The 18,734-nt window shown below is 41.4% G+C and overlaps 1 protein-coding gene across 4 annotated transcripts in view; it reads left to right on the top strand.

Annotated features, from left to right (window-relative positions):
• SPTBN1 (spectrin beta, non-erythrocytic 1) overlaps positions 1 to 18,734 on the top strand; it is a 137,569-nt gene that overhangs the window by 100,534 nt on the left and 18,301 nt on the right. For all 4 annotated transcript variants that reach the window (XM_064145977.1, XM_064145978.1, XM_064145979.1 and 1 more), the window contains 10 exons: positions 3,274 to 3,364; positions 7,636 to 7,782; positions 10,776 to 11,039; positions 11,592 to 11,816; positions 12,027 to 12,116; positions 12,258 to 12,536; positions 14,029 to 14,159; positions 15,439 to 15,643; positions 15,787 to 16,161; positions 18,366 to 18,610. In XM_064145977.1, coding sequence (XP_064002047.1) covers positions 3,274 to 3,364; positions 7,636 to 7,782; positions 10,776 to 11,039; positions 11,592 to 11,816; positions 12,027 to 12,116; positions 12,258 to 12,536; positions 14,029 to 14,159; positions 15,439 to 15,643; positions 15,787 to 16,161; positions 18,366 to 18,610 — 2,052 coding nt within the window. The remainder of the gene's footprint in view (positions 1 to 3,273; positions 3,365 to 7,635; positions 7,783 to 10,775; positions 11,040 to 11,591; positions 11,817 to 12,026; positions 12,117 to 12,257; positions 12,537 to 14,028; positions 14,160 to 15,438; positions 15,644 to 15,786; positions 16,162 to 18,365; positions 18,611 to 18,734) is intronic.

Genomic DNA, 18,734 nt, shown 5'->3' on the forward strand with positions numbered 1-18,734 from the left:
GAAGCTGCTCTCTCTGGTGCAGCTGCCTCTGCTTTGGTGACTTCATCTGTTTCTGTCAGCAAGAGGGGAAGCATTTTCTCCTCCATTTTCTCTTGGAAAAGTGTAAGGGGACGGCCCTAGTCTGTATGCCTACACACAGCCTCTTTGATATTGCAAGCAGATTTAATTGGAAGACAATCACAGATGTGCCTCAGGTTGTGATCTAGGTCTGTTTTTTTATCAAGTTTTGTATTTGTGCAACTTTCTGCTCCATAGGGAACAGGGGTAATTTTTGTTCTTGGCCATTCAGAAAGGAGAGTGCCTCTTGTTTGCTGGAACAACTGGGGAAGCTAAAACAGACTTGCTTATATCTCAGTATTCGTAGTAGACAGATGTATAGTCCTGCACAGCCTTTGAAATCCACAGTCTTACAGTTAAACCACAAGTCTGTCTGTCAGTTTTCAGCATTGTTAGCATTCTCAGGGGCCTCTGGGGATGCAGCATAGGAACTATGACAAATTTTGGCACTCTGCTCTTGGACTAATTTAAGTCAGACATCTCCTTGTGCTGAACAAATCTCATTTCCCTGGTTTAGATTCTTCACAACACTGCCATGGAAGGAAGATATCCCTTCATGTTTTAACTGACTATGGCACATTCCCTATCCCCTCTTTACCATCTAGGTCTGACTTAGCCTAGATCTGCCTCTTCAGTGTATGCATAGGGGAAATTCTAAAATGTTTGTCATTGAAATTTTAAAAGACTTCAGGGAAACATGAATGAGTAATTAAAAATGTTTAGATATAGCCAGTCTGAAGCAGCAGAACAGGCTAAATTACTTCTTCTGGCCTGTTACTCTTTTATTCCTATATAAAATCAATTCTGTGATGAAAACATGGGAATTCCTCTTCCAGCAGTGTCCATCCTCAAATACTACAATCACATCTTCAAGTATCCAGTTTAAATTTTGCTACAGTTCAGGCTTGTTTATTCTTAGAAAATACCCATCTTTGATTTTCACTCCAGGTCATCTTATACAACCAACCAAGCTTTTACAGTTAAATAGCTCTGCATGCTAAAGATGGCATTTGTTATGCTGAGGGGGATTGAAAAAAAAAAAAAGCATGGTTTCTCTTCAAAGTTCATAAAGGTAGTATTTCCAATGCTCTCTGGGAGATATTTTTGTTAGGTTTTTTAAACACAAGCTTTCTCAACATAAGAGCCTACTCTTAACTCTATTCAAATAAGTATGATGAAATTCCCTTTTTAATTTCACAGTACACTTCTAGAGTAAGTACATGGATTTATGATGTAATCTGTCCTTAGATCTATGAAGTCATCATGATAAAATCACCCAAGCAGTTCCTTGCTTCATTTTAGCAACCTGAGTTATGCATTGTATTTGCCCAGACATACAAAAAACAGCCAAGAAAGAGCAGAATCAAACCAAATGATGTTAGCTCCATTACAGGATTTTTTCCACAAGGCACAATTTATCTGTCGTTGCCTTTGTGCTTTCTCAGGTAATCTTTGTCAAAACTTGAAGATTGCCTGGGCTTGGACTCAAGCTTCCTGATTTGATGGTTACATCTTGTCTTTCTTTCTTGATCTGTAAATCATTTTTCTTGACCAACAGCTATACATAGGTGCTACTTCTCTAGTTATTTGAAGGAAGATGTTGAGACTAAAGAGAAACAATTTGTATCCCTGTGAATGTTCCCTGTTTATGTAAAGTCACTGAATTCATGCCAGGTAGATCAGGAAAAGTGATATATTAATACAGTTGTTGTCATCAACATTTAATTTGTAGTCTTGTAGAATATCATGAGTCTCAGGAGACTTCCACTAATGAGGATTTATTTAGTTATTGCCAGTATGTGCTGAGATCATCTTATAAACTGCCACCCTTTGAAATAATTTCTAGCTCTCTATCCCCATTTATTTCAGGTTATTACAAGGGGCAGCAGTATTTCACTTTAGCACCCTGTATAGGGGAAGGTAAACAAATCCAACACAATGAGCAGTAAATAAAAATTACCTTCTTTACTCTGCCTCCTCCATCTAAATCACCTCATAAATAATGAACATACTGAAGGACAGGGATAACTACTCTAGATTAAGCATTAGATAAAAAGGTGTTCAGAGCTGCCTTGGGAATGAGCTCTTGTGGCACCATGGCCTTTTGAAGAACCCACTAAGGCTTTTGAGACTGCCAGCATGACTCATCCTTCAAGGGGCAAACACGTATGAATTGAAAATAGGGCTTCTAGACTAACCTTGTCTTTTCTTCTGTCTACTCTTAAATGCTATAAGAAATATGTTCCATTATGGGTAAAGCTTCTAGTTGCAGAAGCACACTGGTGTGTTGTGTTTGCTGTTTGTTAGAAACAGCATTTGGAATGTGATATTAAACACAGCACTTGGAAGGTGCTGTTTTGCCCTGGAGAAGGAAGTGCTGAGCGAAGGTCATAAATCACAGAATTAACCAGGTTGGAAAAGACCTAGGATCATCAAGTTCAACCTGTCACCTAACTAAACCATGGCACTAAGTGCCTCATCCAGCCTCCTTTCAAACACTCCACCACCTCCTTGGGCAGCCCATTCCAATGGGCAATGACTCTTTCCAGGACGTATTTCTTCCTAATGTCCAGCCTAAACCGTCCCTGGCGCAGCTTGAGGCTGTGTCCTCTTGTTCTGTCACTGGGTGCCTGGGAGAAGAGACCAACCCCTGCCTGTCTACAACCTCCTTTCAGGTAGTTGTAGACAGCAATGAGGTCTCCCTTGAGCCTTCTCTTCTCCAGGCTGAACAACCCCAGCTCCCTCAGCCACTCCTCATAGGGCTTGTGCTCTAGCCCCGTCACCAGCCTTGTTGCTTTTCTCTGGACATAAAGAGTATTCCAGCAAGTAGATGCTTTGGAAGAACCAGAAAGCATGCAATCTTATTGTTGTATTTTCACAGATCCTTTTCTTGTGTTTTTTTGCCAAACAGTTTGAACTTTCCTGTGGTCTTCAAATTAACAGGCCAAATTCTGTACATAGCACTCGTAAAACCCTGTTGACTTCCCTATACATTTTAACAGGTAATAAAACCAAGTAGATACTGAACTTAAGTTAGCACATTAAAAGACACATGCGTAACTAAGGGTCTGAAATGCCTTTCATTTGATGGGCAGGAGAAGCCACATGCCACATACATATTCAACGTGTATCCCTGAGAGGAGACAACAAATGATGGTTTTGCATTAAATGCCTATTTCAAGGTTTTTCATCTCTGCTGTTATTTTTTTTGACTAGACATAGGAAGAACCGTGAAGCAGCCAGTGAACTTCTGATGAGACTGAAAGATAACAGGGATCTTCAAAAGTTCCTTCAGGATTGTCAAGAGGTAAATTACATCCTTTCACTTCTGTTGCTGCAGACTGCTTCCTGCAGAGGAACATTCTTACCCCTTATGTTGCGATCACTGGAATATTCAGCATTTTGCACTCAGGTCATCCAGTAGTATTTAGTGTGGAGAAACAACTCAGAAAAACCCTGCTCAAAACTGCAAAAATTAATCTGGTTATTTTTTATTCTCGTGAACTGAATTTCCTTTTGTCATCTAAGCTAAAGACAGGGAGAATAGCCAAAGGCAGTGAAGATTTTCTGATGTGGTATAAATTAATCATGTGGAATGTGGTGGGGTTATCACTGCATTCATAAGGAATTTTGTCTTCAGCTGTGTATATGTATGTGGCCTGATGCAGGAGATGTCAAGTGATTTCTGCAAAACATTAGTCACAAGAACAGGAGGTTTAAGAGTAAGAGGGGAAGAGGGTTAAACTGGATTGTCTTTAATGGGTTATTTATCTCATAGTCTGCCTGTGTTGAAGTACTGTATCATTTAATAAAATAAATCCTTTCCAGACTTTGTAGTGATTTACATGGGCTCTTTGCTCTGACAGCAACATTTTAATGTTGGAAATGATCTTGTTGCTAGTATGAGAAATTAATTTTCAGGTTGTTTCATGCATTACTAAAAGCTGTTAAAGAGCCTCGCCTGTGAGGTGCATTAAATACTACCTGTCTTTATCTGAAGCTTGTAAGGGGAGCGGACTATGAGAAAGATGTGCTTTAAAATTCAGGAGTCAATATGTGGGCTGCACATCTTACACAGCTCCCAAGAGACTGGAAGTCACAGCAGTGTGTCTGAATGGGATTGCCCACAGCTGAGGCTTCTCACAAGAAACAATCATGAATATACACTGGGCAAATGGTGTTTACTGCTTTGCTGCCTAGATGCAGTCTGTTTTCCTAACCAGGAACTAGGGTTAAATTGCTTCTTCCTTGGAAGTAAAAGCCCTGACAGATTAGCAAAAATGTTGCTATTAGTAGCAGCAGCTTCTTCCTTCCTCTATAACATCTCTGTTGCAAAAATCTCCCTGGCACTTGGAGCTATTCTAGCGTTTGTGTCAGTGTGGATGCATTCCATGGGATATGGGGTTTTTTTTCCCCTATATAATTGGAAAAAGCAGACATAAAAGCTCTAGTGTCTGGCTGCCTGAGTGTCCTCCTTCTCGACTGTTTCTCTTCAGCCACTAAACCATGGATGCCTCAGCTGTATGGCTCAAGGACAGAACTCAAAATACCCAAATGTTAAAAGTTTCTGTAATCCTTTCTGAGAGGACATTAGCCTTGATGATAATTGGCTGTTTTCTGAGAAGACAGCCATAATGAGAGTTAGAATTTAGATTAGTGTGATTACTCATAGCTCAGTGAGGCTGGAAGGATTGTGGAATGGACCACCACTGTCTTGCAGGTTGCACAGGATCCAAGGGAGTACCTCACCCGTTGCTCATCTCTGTATAGCTGAGAATCATTAGAAAACAGATTTGAAACAGTCTCTGTTTGACCTGACAATGATCCTTCAGCCTTCCTGCCCACTGCTTTAGGGATAGTTTCCCATCCATCTGTAGCTTGTAGAAAGGAAGGATTTTTTTTTCTGCAGTGTACTTCCCCAGGACAGCCCTTCCTCAACCATCACTTTGTGCTGAAGCATCGTTGTAAATGTGGCCTCCTGCCCCTTGCTCCTTCCTGTCTCTGACTCATAGGCAAGGCAATGAGCAGGATCAGTGGTGCTGAGGCAGATGGCAGCATAATGGTCATAACCACAGCTCAGTGGTCATAAATATTTTCTTCAGGTCACAGAGCAGATCTTCTTCTTGTTAGTAGTCATATACGCTGTCACAAGTTAATTCTGGGGTGTTGCTTTATCGGTCTGTTTCTCACATTCATAAATATGAATGTGTTAAATAAATCTGCTGAGTGAATTAAATAAAGAGTGATAGCAGAAAATCCTGAGAAGGCAAGATGTGAAATTATGCCATTTAGTTTTCTGTAACTTCCTGCTCTTTCACAGCTCACCTTTGAGGAGATTAAAGCTGATCTTCCTTGTAAGTGCCTGGTCCCAGTACCATCTGGGCTACTTTCTCCAGGAACACCAGAGTGAAAGCATTTGGCAAGGCTCCACATGTCAGAAGTTTTCTGCCAGTTCATGGGCTGTGCTGGCAGGTTTTGTCATGCAGCTCAGAAGTCTGTGAACCTTAGGCCACAAGATAGGCTGTGTCAACTTGGGTGTTTGCAATGTCTGGGAAGTGCAGCAGCAGTTGGTGCTCTTTCACCCTTCCTTGTTGCTCTGCTAGGTTCACAAGAGTTTCATCTGTATTTCTCTTAGTTCATGTCTGGTTTCCACTGCAGAGTGTTACAGCTGGGCAATGAGAGCAGAAACAAAATTTGGTGGTATAGATGCAAAGGATGAGAGGAAGCCCAACAAATAGCTCTGCTTAGGATACTCTGGAGAGATAAATGTCCCAAATGTCAATCTGGGGCACTATTTTAGAGAATTATTATGTCATTTTAAAAAGTCTTTTTTATTAAAGATAGTGACTTCAGTGACTCATTGCTGCAAAAAAAAATGTATTTTGTCACCCCTCATGTGCTTTATTTGCACTTTTGTGTTATCAGAAGGAACACAACAGTGTTGTGGTAATCAGAAATGAGGGGTTTATCTTGAGAGCCATTGCTGTGTACCCATGTCTCAGCTGACCCTATCCATTAGTGTGAGCATGACTACCTTTCCTTGAGAAGCACTTCTAAATCCTCAGAAGACTTAATGCTATGGCTGAGTAAAAGCAAACAGTGCAAGACAAGCAGTGCAGTTTGCACAGCATAGCAACTGCCTCCTACCCAGAAAGGCAGAAATAAAACCACTAATTTGGGATTACATAGTAATCCTTAATGTAGCCTTTGATTGTTAAGTGGCACAGTAGCCTGTTATAACTGTAAACTTGGCTGCCCACAGAGCTTTTCATTAACGTGAACATTTTTCCCTTCAGATTTGATAGCAAGATCAGATGAGAAATTTCTTTGTTTGCTCTTATAAGTTTTTCCCTTTTTGTGGAGCTTAACCATGCCTTTATGGGTCAATTTAAGAAAGCCTTGTGAATGATAAATGAATTTGTTGCCCTGTATCCCAAGCACATAGCAGGGAATTGGTGAGTGTCACGCCTGTGCTCTGTTACTCTCCTTGTCAGAGTGCTTCCTCAGCAGGACAGCATGCCTTGCTCAAGTGGTCTTCTGGAAACAAAGCTTAGATTCTTTTTGACATTTTCCTATTAGGTAGGCAACACTAAACACGTAGAAAATGTCTCCTTTTCAACTTCTATAAACATCCCTGTGAGTGTGGTTTTTATCCCTACCCAGGGGATAGATAAAATAGTCAGACTTACTACCCTAGGGAAAAAATTATGTTAGCTGCTGTGATCATTTTCATGTTCTGCTTGCCTGTGGCAAGTAAACTGTCTTTTAAAGTATTTATTTTCCTCTCATGTTGTTCAGGAAATTGTTTTCAGCATCTTTGTATTTGCAGGAAATCAGAATTAAATCAATCAATCTTGGATTTCACATAATGGGAAGAGGGAACTCTTGACTACCAAAACCCTGCTGGGGATTGGACAGATAAATTCACTTATGTAAATCTATAGAGAGAAAAAATGTTGGGAAAAATGGTACAAATGTGTAAATTAATGGTACAAACCCATCCCTATTCTTAGACTTCTGATAGGAATAGAAGTGAAGAATTTCTCATGCAGTGTTTCGCTGAACATTCTACTTTGGGGCTCTGTTTAATTCTGGATGCTGCCTTTTGCCTGCTACTTGATTTGCTTGCAGTGTCCTAAGCAGTGTTAGTGAGGCTCCACAGGGGTGTGGTGATGGCATTCCAGTCCTAGTCTTGAGAAGCACATTGAATGATGTTGCAAGGGAAGAGTGATACAGAAGTACACAGTGTCCAATCAGTGACACATGTCCCTGAAGTACACAGTGTCCAATCAATGACACATGTCCCCGTTTCACTAACTCTTGAACTGAGTGAGACCTGTGTGCTTGATTTTGCTCACTGTGAAGTTGATTCCTTTCTGCTTGAGTCATGTCCTATTTATGTGTTGGAGGTAGATGTTTAAATTCAGCTGTTAAAGAGATGGGTCCTTGACTGAACACTTGAGTAAAAGTAGTCTCTGAATCTCACACAGCTCTTCTGTGGAAGCATCTCTTTATCCTTGATCTGGAGGCATTTTGATGGCATTCTTTCATGCTGCAAATGTGTGTTTTCTGTTTCAGCTCTCACTCTGGATCAATGAGAAGATGCTCACAGCCCAGGATATGTCGTATGATGAGGCAAGGAATCTGCATAGCAAATGGCTGAAGCACCAGGCGTTTATGGCAGAACTTGCATCCAACAAAGAATGGCTGGAGAAGATTGAAAAGGTAAGTAAAAAATGTCCTAGAAATGCCTTCCCCTGTGAAAGATGGTTATGCAGAGGTGGCATCTCTTCCTCTGCAGAGTTGCATCCTGAATTTTCTCTCCAGCTAAGGCAAAAGGAGATTTCATTACTTTAGGATAAGTATCTGTTGTATTGTCTTCATCTAACCCATTTTATTTTTCCACTGAGGTTAAATGTTCTTTATCCAAGACATTCTCACAGAATAGTCTTTGGCTAAGGAGCCAGTTTAATTTTGGCTAGTCTTTTGTGCCTGTTGGGAGGAAGGCATAACCTAGTTTACGTACCCAAGAGTAAAAGGGGTAAATGTTGTGATTTGATGTAATAAAGTAGAAATGCTTCCTGAGAAATAACTGAATGTGGGCAAATAACTAAATTTTGACTCCCATGCTGCCATGCTGGCTTCTATGCATTCAGGACTATGATCAGACTGTCTTTCCCTGGGTAGAATTAGTGGATGAGGTAAAGTACAGTTTTGTGATTAAGATTCACAATTATGTATCAAGTTACTTTGAAGGCTCTAGTGCACTGTGATGAGCTGTACTTTTTCCTCCTCCATTTCTGATGTGAAATTCTGGAACACTAAGGAGGTCTCATTCTTAGCTCTGACAGTGGGTTTCTGTTCAGTGTAAGTTAGCTTAATTGCTCATTTCCTCTTCCACTTGGCACTCTATCCCATTAGAGGCTTTTCTGTGATCTGCAAATGGCAATACTCTGTAATGGTGTAATTAGAAGGCTGCTTGAAACACAGGCCCTATGAGGAGAGGCTGAGGGAGCTGGGGTTGTTTAACCTGGAGAAGAGTAGGCTCAGGGGTGACCTCATTGCTGGCTACAACTACCTGAAGGGAGGCTGTAGCCAGGTGGGGTCAGTCTCTTCTTCCAGGCAACCAGCAAGAGAACAAGGGGAACAACAGAACAAGTTGTGCTGGAGGAGGTATAGGCTGGATGTTAGGAGGAAGTTCTTGACAGAGAGAGTGATTTGCCATTGGAATGGCCTGCCCAGGGAGGTGGTGGAGTTGCCATCCCAGGAGGTGTTCAAGAAAAGCCTGGGTTAGACACATGGTGCCATGGTCTAGTTGATTGGACAGGGCTGGGGGATAGGTTGGACTGGATGATCTTGGAGGTCTCTTCCAGCCTGGTTGATTCTATGATAACTTAATACTACCAGTGGTCACAGTTATTAAATGTGCTGGGTTGTGAGAAGTGTTCACATCTCAAATGTTTTGTCCCTTGTCAGCACCACTGTGATGGTTTGGGTGTTACCCACCCCCCCACACTCTGACGAAATCACCCAGACTAGACTCAGCCAGATGGAAGTTAAGGAATTAAGTTATTTGACATTTTATTTTCTATTTTGTACCTGTTAGGGGTGTGGTGGTTCTACTGTTGGTTGACAGCAAAAATTGGTTCCTTGATTTTTAATATGATATGGAAAAAGCTTAAAGGGATGTTTTTTGGACTTCAGATACTACTGTCTGGGTTGGATTAATGTTACTGAAATTATTTCCAACCATGCTTTTAATAGATCAGGAAATATTGCAACTCCTCTTTCTCCTCCGATAGCTTTAATATGTGTTGTCTGGCCCAAAGTGGAACTCCCAGATCCCTGTAGTGAGTTCTACACATGTAATACAGTGGTATATTTATCGTGTATGTATATAGCCCTAATAATTCTGGTTTTAGCACTAATGGTAGCATTGTGTATAAAAAATGTGAACGTGTCTGCTTTAAGAAAATGAAAGAGGCGGATTCCACAAGCTCCTGATATAGGAGGAAAACAATCTCCAATCTCTTTCATGTTCTATAAACAGTTTCTGTTCGGGTGCAGAAAAAGGGGACACAGCTACTGCTTCTTCTGCTCAAGCTGTCCAGGTTGCAGCTGTTTGTAAATCTGCACCTAGTTCAAATCCTCAGGCAGCAGCTTCTAACCCTAAACCAGATTCAAAGTCACGGGCATCAGGTCAGACTCTCAGAGATTCAGACCTGCTAGAAAAAACTTCTGCTGCCTTTCTTGATCCCATGAAGGCACAGGCTAAGACAAAATATTTGACAAAGAGCGATTCAAGAGAGGAAAAAGGGTTAGGTTGGATTAGATTTAAGTCAGAGGCAACCACAAAGACCAGACCACCAGAAAGAAGACACAGCCAGAAGTGAAGAACTAACTGAGAAGTGTGTGAGAAGTGACTGTCTTATCTATATTTTGGCTAGTTGCATTTCTCAGCAAAAAAACTGAGGGATATAGATTACTGTTGTTTTTCTCCTTTCTTCTTACAGCTAAGGATTTAATTTCTCTCAGTAAAACATTCCAATTAGCTTCAAACTAGCACAACCACCCAGACACAGAGGTAGAAGTATGAAAGTAAAGAAAATATTTCCGAAACTAATGCAGTCTTTGTGAAGACAAAAAGATACCTGCAATCCAGATGCTCTGCTGGTGCTACACCTGGTACAGGGTTTCTGCTTCCCAAGAAAGGTGGTTCTTCTCGGATACCAGCTTAGATCCATGTTTATTGCTATAACCCATCAGTGTAACCTCTTTCCTCTCAGTTTTGGTGCTGTAAGCTACTCACCCCTGCATTACACTGGGTACATTGCTTTCCCAGTGACTTGGGCTGCAGAAGATGGACATAGATTTTTCAGTTGCCATTCCTTCCTCTGCTGTCACACAGGTGCATGGGGCAGTCAGCTCCACTCTCATCTGAGTAGTGGCCTCAGGAGCTCCCACAAAGGACTACGTTGTGGGGAAAAGGCAGGAGGTGTTGTTTGGCCTTCCTAATGCAAATAATCCCTCTTCCTGGGAATGGACAGATCTGAGAGATGATGTTCTGGAAGGAGTCACTGGATAATTTGAGATAGAACATAGGTACTTGATGCTGCCAGCATATGAGGAATCCTGAGTGCTTACTAATCAAAATAATTTCACTAACAGTCTCTGAGTGCTTCTGAGGAGGTAACTTTTTATTGCTCTTTATTTTGCAGGAGGGAATGCAGCTCATTGCAGAGAAACCCGAGACTGAAGCTGTGGTGAAAGAAAAGTTGACTGGTCTCCATCAGATGTGGGAAGAGCTTGAATCCACTACTCAGACCAAGGCTCAGCGTCTCTTTGATGCAAACAAGGCAGAGCTTTTCACCCAGAGCTGTGCTGATTTGGATAAGTGGCTGAATGGGTTGGAGAGTCAAATTCAGTCAGATGATTATGGAAAAGATCTCACCAGTGTCAATATCCTATTGAAGAAGCAGCAGGTAAATGGAACACAGTTGCAGGGAGGACAGGAGATATCTGTACTTAAACAAACAGTGGAGAGCATTCTTTCAGTGTATAAAAGAATTGGTTTGCTTTTCTTTCTTCCCATTACATCATGTATCTTTAAGAAGAACCAGAAATACACCCAGAAACAAATCAGCCATCTAGTTCTTGGTAAAATCTCCACCTTCTATATGTTTTGTCTGCCACTGTAGTCCTTTAGTCACTTGGTCATTCCCTCTCTGTACATGGCTTCCTGACTGTGATTCACACTGGTCTGAAGCTGTTTGGTCTGTGATTCATTGCTGTGAAAGCAGCAAGGAGTAGCAAGAAGAGCATGTAGATATGAAGCTCTTGTGTGTCATTAGCTGTACTCCAAAGTTATTCAGGGTAAGTTGTGAATGACTGTTAGAAGATATGTAAGTGTGTGGTTGGACAACTTCACCATTTGCACCAGCAGCCATAACTGAGGGATATCAGCAGGTGGCCACAGTTGTGAATCTGTGGTTTTATCCTGTTTTTCAGGACATTTTTTCTATGTTTCTGTTTAGATGCTAGAGAACCAAATGGATGTTCGTAAGAAGGAGATAGAGGAGCTGCAAAGCCAGGCAAGGGCTTTAAGTCAAGAAGGGAAGAGTACAGATGAAGTCGATGGCAAACGCCTTACTGTAGAAAAGAAATTCTTGGAGTTGTTGGAGCCTTTGAATGAAAGAAAGGCAAACCTGCTGGCCTCCAAAGAGATCCACCAGTTCAACCGGGATGTGGAAGATGAAATTGTGAGTACACAAGAAATCCTCTTCCCCAAACAATAGAAAAATGTCACACCTATTGCAAAGCTATCACAGAGGAAACCTTTCAATCACATCTTAATAGCACATTTCAGTAATGCTGCTTTTTGCATCTTATGTACACCTGCCCCCTTTTGCTGACCTAACTGTATCTGGGATTGCTTGAAATCATATCTACATGTCTTCTTTTACTTTCAGTTGTGGGTTGGAGAGAGGATGCCTATAGCTACATCTACTGATCATGGACACAATCTCCAGACTGTGCAGCTACTTATAAAGAAAAATCAGGTAAGTGCATGCTATTAGAGCTTCATACCTGTTATTTCTCCTTAGTGTTGATTAATTCTGGAAGGAAAAGCTTGAGAAAGGATTGAAAAGGCTTTTTCTGCTTGGTGCAGTATCTCATCGGTATGCTTTTCTCCCATGTAGACTCTTCAGAAAGAAATCCAGGGACATCAGCCTCGTATTGATGACATTTTTGAGAGGAGTCAGAACATTATCACAGAGAGTAGCCCTAATGCTGAAGCAATTCAGCAGAGACTTGCAGACTTGAAGGAGCTGTGGAACCTTCTCATTGAGGAGACAGAGAAACGCCACAAGCGCCTTGAGGAGTCACACAGAGCACAGCAGTATTACTTTGATGCTGCTGAGGCAGAGGCCTGGATGAGTGAGCAAGAGCTCTACATGATGTCAGAAGAGAAAGCCAAGGTGAGCTGCCCCATAGAGACACTAGTTCAGTTTGGATTACTTAGCTAGAGGGGGTCAGATGTGTCCTAGCTTAGGTTGAATCCCTCCCCCAGTAGAGTAAATTCACTACAACACAGATTTTTTTGGCAAGTCAGGAAAAATGAAATTGCATTTCTTATAGTTTAAGCTAAGTATAACAGTATAAGGGGAATAAACTACTACAGAAATATAATAACCTTCAGGAAGATGGGGAAGGGGTCAAGTGGCAGCGAAGCAGCAAAAGCAGCAGCAGCCAAAACAGCATCGGGGTAAGATAGCAGCGGGAGCAGCAGATGCAGCAAGGGGAAGGTACAAGCTGTGCTTTCAGACATAAAGCTCTTGATGCTCCAATGAAATTACATTAACTTATCCATTGTTGCCATTATATGGCCTATCCCTAGAATGTTCAGCTCTCCACTCAGAGCTTCCACTTCTAAGTTTCTCTGTTCTGATTTTTTTTATGTCTGAGCTAGAAATCTAGCTCAAACGGCCACATGATATAATTTAATTTGTCACTAGTGTAACGCTGACATAACCAAATTTAATTCCCTGTGAAACCTAAGATGATCATCTCTCTTACCTGTTATGACATCTCTGATAGTATGGAGAACAGGCTTTGCTGTGCTGAGTCAGTAGAGCACTGCCAGACTGTGGATAGCAACTGTGTGCCTTCCTCTGCTGTAAGGCTAAAGCTACTAGTACAGTCCAATTAGGTCAAGTTTTCTGTGAGGTTTGAATCACTGGTAACAGGACAATACCACTTTCTGTGAAGCAGGCCTGATAATCACTCTTGTGGTACCACTAGTCATCAGCTTTTACTCCCAGTGATGTGAAATCACAAGAGCATCACATCATACTACGGAGTATATGAACTTAATTTTTTCAAGGAGGCATTAAGAGTGCTGTATCTTATTTGTTATTTACATTAATGCTTTGTGTTCACAATCCTGATAAAATAAACCTCAGCTTTGTATCAGAATAACATATTCCATAGGTCTTGATTGGAATTTCTGCAGACACTTTGGTGGAGAATCCTTTGGCATGGGCTCTGTAGGATTTCTTTTCTTTGACTCAGGCTGCTCTTCAAAAGCCTGACAAGTGGTGTGCCTAAAACTGTTCCATTTTTCTGAGCTCTGCACAATCACTAGCATTGTGTAAACACACAAAGAGCTTCATAGAAGAGGAAATTCAGTATGCTCAATACACAGCTGATGTAATATTGCTGTACATCCCAGAGGGGCTAGTGTATTTGCTCTTTCACTTGTATTACTCTGCTTTCTGTGGGCACCATTTGCTGTGAACTCAACTATTAATACACCATTGTCAGAACAACTTGTATTCAAGATGTACTTGGGAGCACTTCTGTATAAATCTTTCCAGCTACCACTTTTTGCTTGCACACCAAGCTGAGCTTGCTATGTTGTGTCTTTCTCTGAGTGGGGGACTTGGCTATCATCTTTTGTCACCATTACAGGATGAACAGAGTGCAGTGTCCATGCTGAAGAAACACCAGATTTTGGAACAAGCTGTAGAAGACTATGCTGAAACTGTGCACCAGCTTTCAAAGACCAGCAGAACTTTGGTGGCAGATAATCACCCAGAAAGGTATTAACTGCCATTTTTAATTGGATTATGCATTCTTTTAGTACTTCAGTCAATTCACAGGGTCGTTCTGGCACACAAAAACTACAGCAAAAAGTAGCTTAGAATAGTTTATAGAAAGGAAATTCAGCCTTACTCAATTCAAGATGCATGTTGGACCACTGGATTTGGCCAGAGACAGGATCCTGTGAATTGCCAGTGTGTGCTGGTGCTGATTTCTGGACAGTACTGAGCACCTTCAGTGTCTGTTGTATCCTTTACATGTGCTAGTGTTACCTGGTCTGGCAGCAATGCTGAGCCATACAGAGGTATAACAAACTTGTGAGACAAGGAGGGGGCCATACTCACTCTTTCAACCAGCTGTCATGTTCAGCACAGAGGATCACAGTCATTTATCCTTCTGTCTCAAGCCACTGTTTGCCAAGATCTGCCTCCTCTTTCAGATTCCATTAAAATCAGAAACTGGGATTGGAGGCTTTAAACATAGGCACATTAACATCTTGATTTGGGGTGAATTTATCCAAACTTTCATAAATCACTTTCCCTGTGGAAAAATTTGGGAAGCTTAAGAACTGTTTTGTTGTAAGAGCTGCAGTGAAGCAAGCAGAATTCTCCCTTGGCTTTGACTGCAAGGCTGATTTCACTGTGAGGCTGATGTATTTAACTGTTCTGCCTTCACAGATGTGTAAGGGTAGGAAAGACGCTCTCTGGAAGATTGTTATTTAGCTCAGAATCACTCTCTTGTGGTCATGAGAATTTCTGAGGGTGGATTTCCTATCTGAGCTGACTGGGATAATGTAATCCAGCTTTACAAGGCAGAGGGAAGGCAATTTGGGAGGGCTATATGGCTTAGACAGTATATAGACAAAAGGTACAGTGAGTATTACTAGTTTTTGGAAATGCTGAGCTTTAGGACTAATAAACTCATTAAATACTTCTGAATTTTGAAGAAGAATTTGAATCAAAATGAAATGCTGCTTGCTTCAGCAGCTCAGATCCTGGATCTAATTTTGGGAGAAGACTCTGGTGTGATTTGTGGTCAGATGAGTGGAGAGCTTGTTTCTGAGAATCACTTTCTAAAGCCAGGGGGATTATATGTACAGGGCAGGCAACTGTGATGGGAAAGGATGTATCTGAGTAAGATCTGTGTTTGAGTCAGACCCACATTCTAAGGATTAAATACCCCAAGAGAGATTTTTATTCCTTTTAGGTTTTTTTTCCTCATTTACTGTGATTCTTTTTGAAAGACGATGAAGACTCAGCACTCTCTGTTATTTTTCAGTGAGCGTATCAGTATGCGCCAGTCCAAAGTGGATAAGCTGTATGCAGGCCTGAAGGATCTAGCTGAAGAGAGACGGGGCAAGCTGGATGAGAGACACAGGCTATTCCAGCTTAACCGAGAGGTGGATGACCTGGAGCAGTGGATTGCTGAACGGGAGGTAGTGGCAGGATCCCACGAGCTGGGACAGGATTATGAGCACGTCACGGTAAGTTCCTTGGATGTGGCTGCAGGTTAACCTTCCTTTCCTGGAAGCTAGACATTTAATCTAAAAGGATGGCTGCCTTCTTTGGTTCACTCAGATCAGTTTATAACTATAGCCATGCATGAGTCCATTTCTCTGCATTTCAGATGCTGCAGGAGCGATTCCGGGAATTTGCCCGAGACACTGGAAACATTGGACAGGAGCGTGTTGATACTGTTAACCACATGGCAGATGAGCTCATCAACTCTGGACATTCAGATGCTGCGACAATTGCAGAGTGGAAGGACGGACTCAATGAGGCCTGGGCTGATCTTCTGGAGCTCATTGACACAAGAACACAAATTCTAGCAGCCTCTTATGAACTGCACAAGTTTTACCATGATGCCAAGGAGATCTTAGGGCGTATTCAAGACAAACATAAGAAACTACCTGAAGAGCTCGGTAGAGACCAAAACACAGTGGAAACACTACAGAGAATGCACACAACATTTGAGCATGATATCCAGGCACTTGGCACTCAGGTGTGTAGCAAGCAAATGGTGTTGTTTGTGGGCGTAGGAACCTGACCTGCAGAGTTCTACTGCTGCTGCTCTTGCCGCTCTGTGCCTGGGAGGCAGAGTGCTGCCAGGTGCTTTCCAAGTGTATTTCTGTGGGAATAACTTCACCTGTGGATTTTCTTATCTTTCTGCATCTCAGCCATTTTATTAGGTAAATTAATCCATCTGAAACAGCAGTCTGTAAGCGCACAGATTTCTGAATATGTAGGTAGTTCTTCAATGTTATTCCATTTCCTATCCTTGGTTGAGGAATAAACAGAGGCAGAGAGCTTCTGTATTGATTTGAAATAAAGCAGCCCCTGACAGTCTGAGCTTGCCTCATGTCTAGGAAGAGAGCATGGATGGAGAAGCACAAGGGTAATAACACTTTAGCTCCTCTGAGGACTTTTCTTTGACTGCCTCAAGCAGCAACTTCAGCAGTACATTGTGTTGCTGATGGGATTGAAAAATAGCTTACATGTGACTTAACATATCACTTCTTTAATCAATTTCTGAAAGACATTGAACAGGTACTAAATCTGTAAAGAATTTTTAATGTACCAGATGTAGCCTGAAATACAAGTTTCACATTTTTATGCCCTTAATGTTATTCTTGGGTATTATATTGATTGTGCTGGAAGCCACCTTCCTTATGGCTGTTCCTTATGGCACGTTCACTTCAGTGAACAAAAGGCACAACTGTCTCATGGAAGAGTAAATATTCTGCAGGGTGCTAGGGGGACAGGGGCAAATATGAAGTGCTGTGTAAGCCTGGTTGGGTTTTACTGGAGGAGAGTTTGTTTTAAAACTGCCACAAAGCTCCAACCTCTTCTGCTTAGCATGTTTTCTTTTCTGAGAGGCAAAGGAGGTCTGTAGACCTACTTAGAGGCTTTCTGACTTTGCTATGAATCTGGCCATTCTAACTAAATACTGCTTTTATGATGCTTCCTGACAGCAGTCTGAAGAGATTTAAAGTAGATAGTCCAGGCTAAGATATTTTTTTTTAAAGCAGCCAAATTTGATCTAATTACAAATCTTTTGAAGCAAAGGTAAGTTAAATAGAAGGCGGCAGCCATTCATACAGCACATGGGATTTTATACCAAAAACCAATGTTCAGCTGCCAAAAAGGACAGTTTTAGAAGAGAACAAGTTGCATGAATGGAGGAATTACAACTGCATTTATCCTAACCGTTGGAAAAAAGAGGTTTTACAGCCAAGCCACCTGCCAATTCTTGACTGTGTTGCAATTTACATAGTTGTTTACACTAAAGGAGATATTGCAACCAGTTGATTTTCCGAGTGTTTTACTTTCAGAAGCTGTAGATTTTATACATGAAATGGGAGACACTCACAAAGCACCAATCTCAGCCTCTCAAAAATGTAATTACATTCAGGGAATAAATTGCACAGCACAGAGCTGTGGAGAAAGCACTTAGGATGGTTTCTGGGTCAAATGGCTAGAACTCCAAGATGGATCAATGGCCTAATCTTTCTGTCTGTAGCTAGAAAACTGTTAATGAGGTGTTCAACCTTTTTTTGCTGTTGTTTTCTGTTTGCTTAAAAAAATAAGAGACAAAATTATTAGACAAGAGGTAGTGGAATGATTTCTGGCTCAAAAATACATGAAACAATCAAGAAATAGCACTTGATGTCCCAAGACAGTTATTTCAAAGGAGAAGAAATTCTAATAGTAAAAAGATCTTTGAATTTACAAATACTCTTCAGATTGGAGTCTTTATCTACATTCTGGGGAAAAAAAAACAACTCTCTGTCATTAAAATACTTTTTTCTTACTCTGTCAGGGTAGCAGTTTTGATACAGGAGTTTCTGAGTAGCATTGAAAATGTGCTGATTAAAATGATCCCCATTTGTACTGAGTTTTAACATTCACTTTGTATTAGCACCCAGTTCTACAGCAGGTTTAGGCAATGGCAAATCTTTGTTATTTTGTGGGCCCCTTGAACAAACAGTCTTCTCTAAGAACTAGTCTCAAAGGGATGCACTCACTTTGAAAGGGATATAGTCACTTAATAACAGAGCAATTCTTTATAGTATTGACAGACCAAATATATCTGCAGTGCCTTTGGAAAGACATTCAAATTATGAACTGGGAGCTACAATAGCCTCATGTTTGTGACTCAAAAGTATCTGAACACTGATGCATTTCTCTCTTACACAAACACATCAGATGAGACAGCTGCAGGAGGATGCTGCACGCCTTCAGGCTGCCTATGCTGGAGACAAAGCTGATGACATCCAGAAGAGGGAAAACGAGGTCCTAGAAGCATGGAAGGCATTATTGGATGCCTGTGAGGGACGCAGGGTTAGACTGGTGGATACAGGAGATAAATTCCGCTTCTTCAGCATGGTTCGTGATCTCATGCTCTGGATGGAAGATGTTATCCGGCAGATAGAAGCCCAAGAAAAGCCAAGGTACTGAGTTATCTCTTTTCCATCTGAAGATAAGACTGCAAGTCAGTAAAGGGAAAAACAGTGTAATGCTGCCCAGCAGAGGCTGGGGAGCGCTAAGGTAATTGCACTATAAAATTGTGTACAA

Source organism: Pogoniulus pusillus, chromosome 7, assembly GCF_015220805.1.
Source record: "Pogoniulus pusillus isolate bPogPus1 chromosome 7, bPogPus1.pri, whole genome shotgun sequence".
In the NCBI taxonomy this organism is placed as follows: domain Eukaryota; kingdom Metazoa; phylum Chordata; class Aves; order Piciformes; family Lybiidae; genus Pogoniulus; species Pogoniulus pusillus.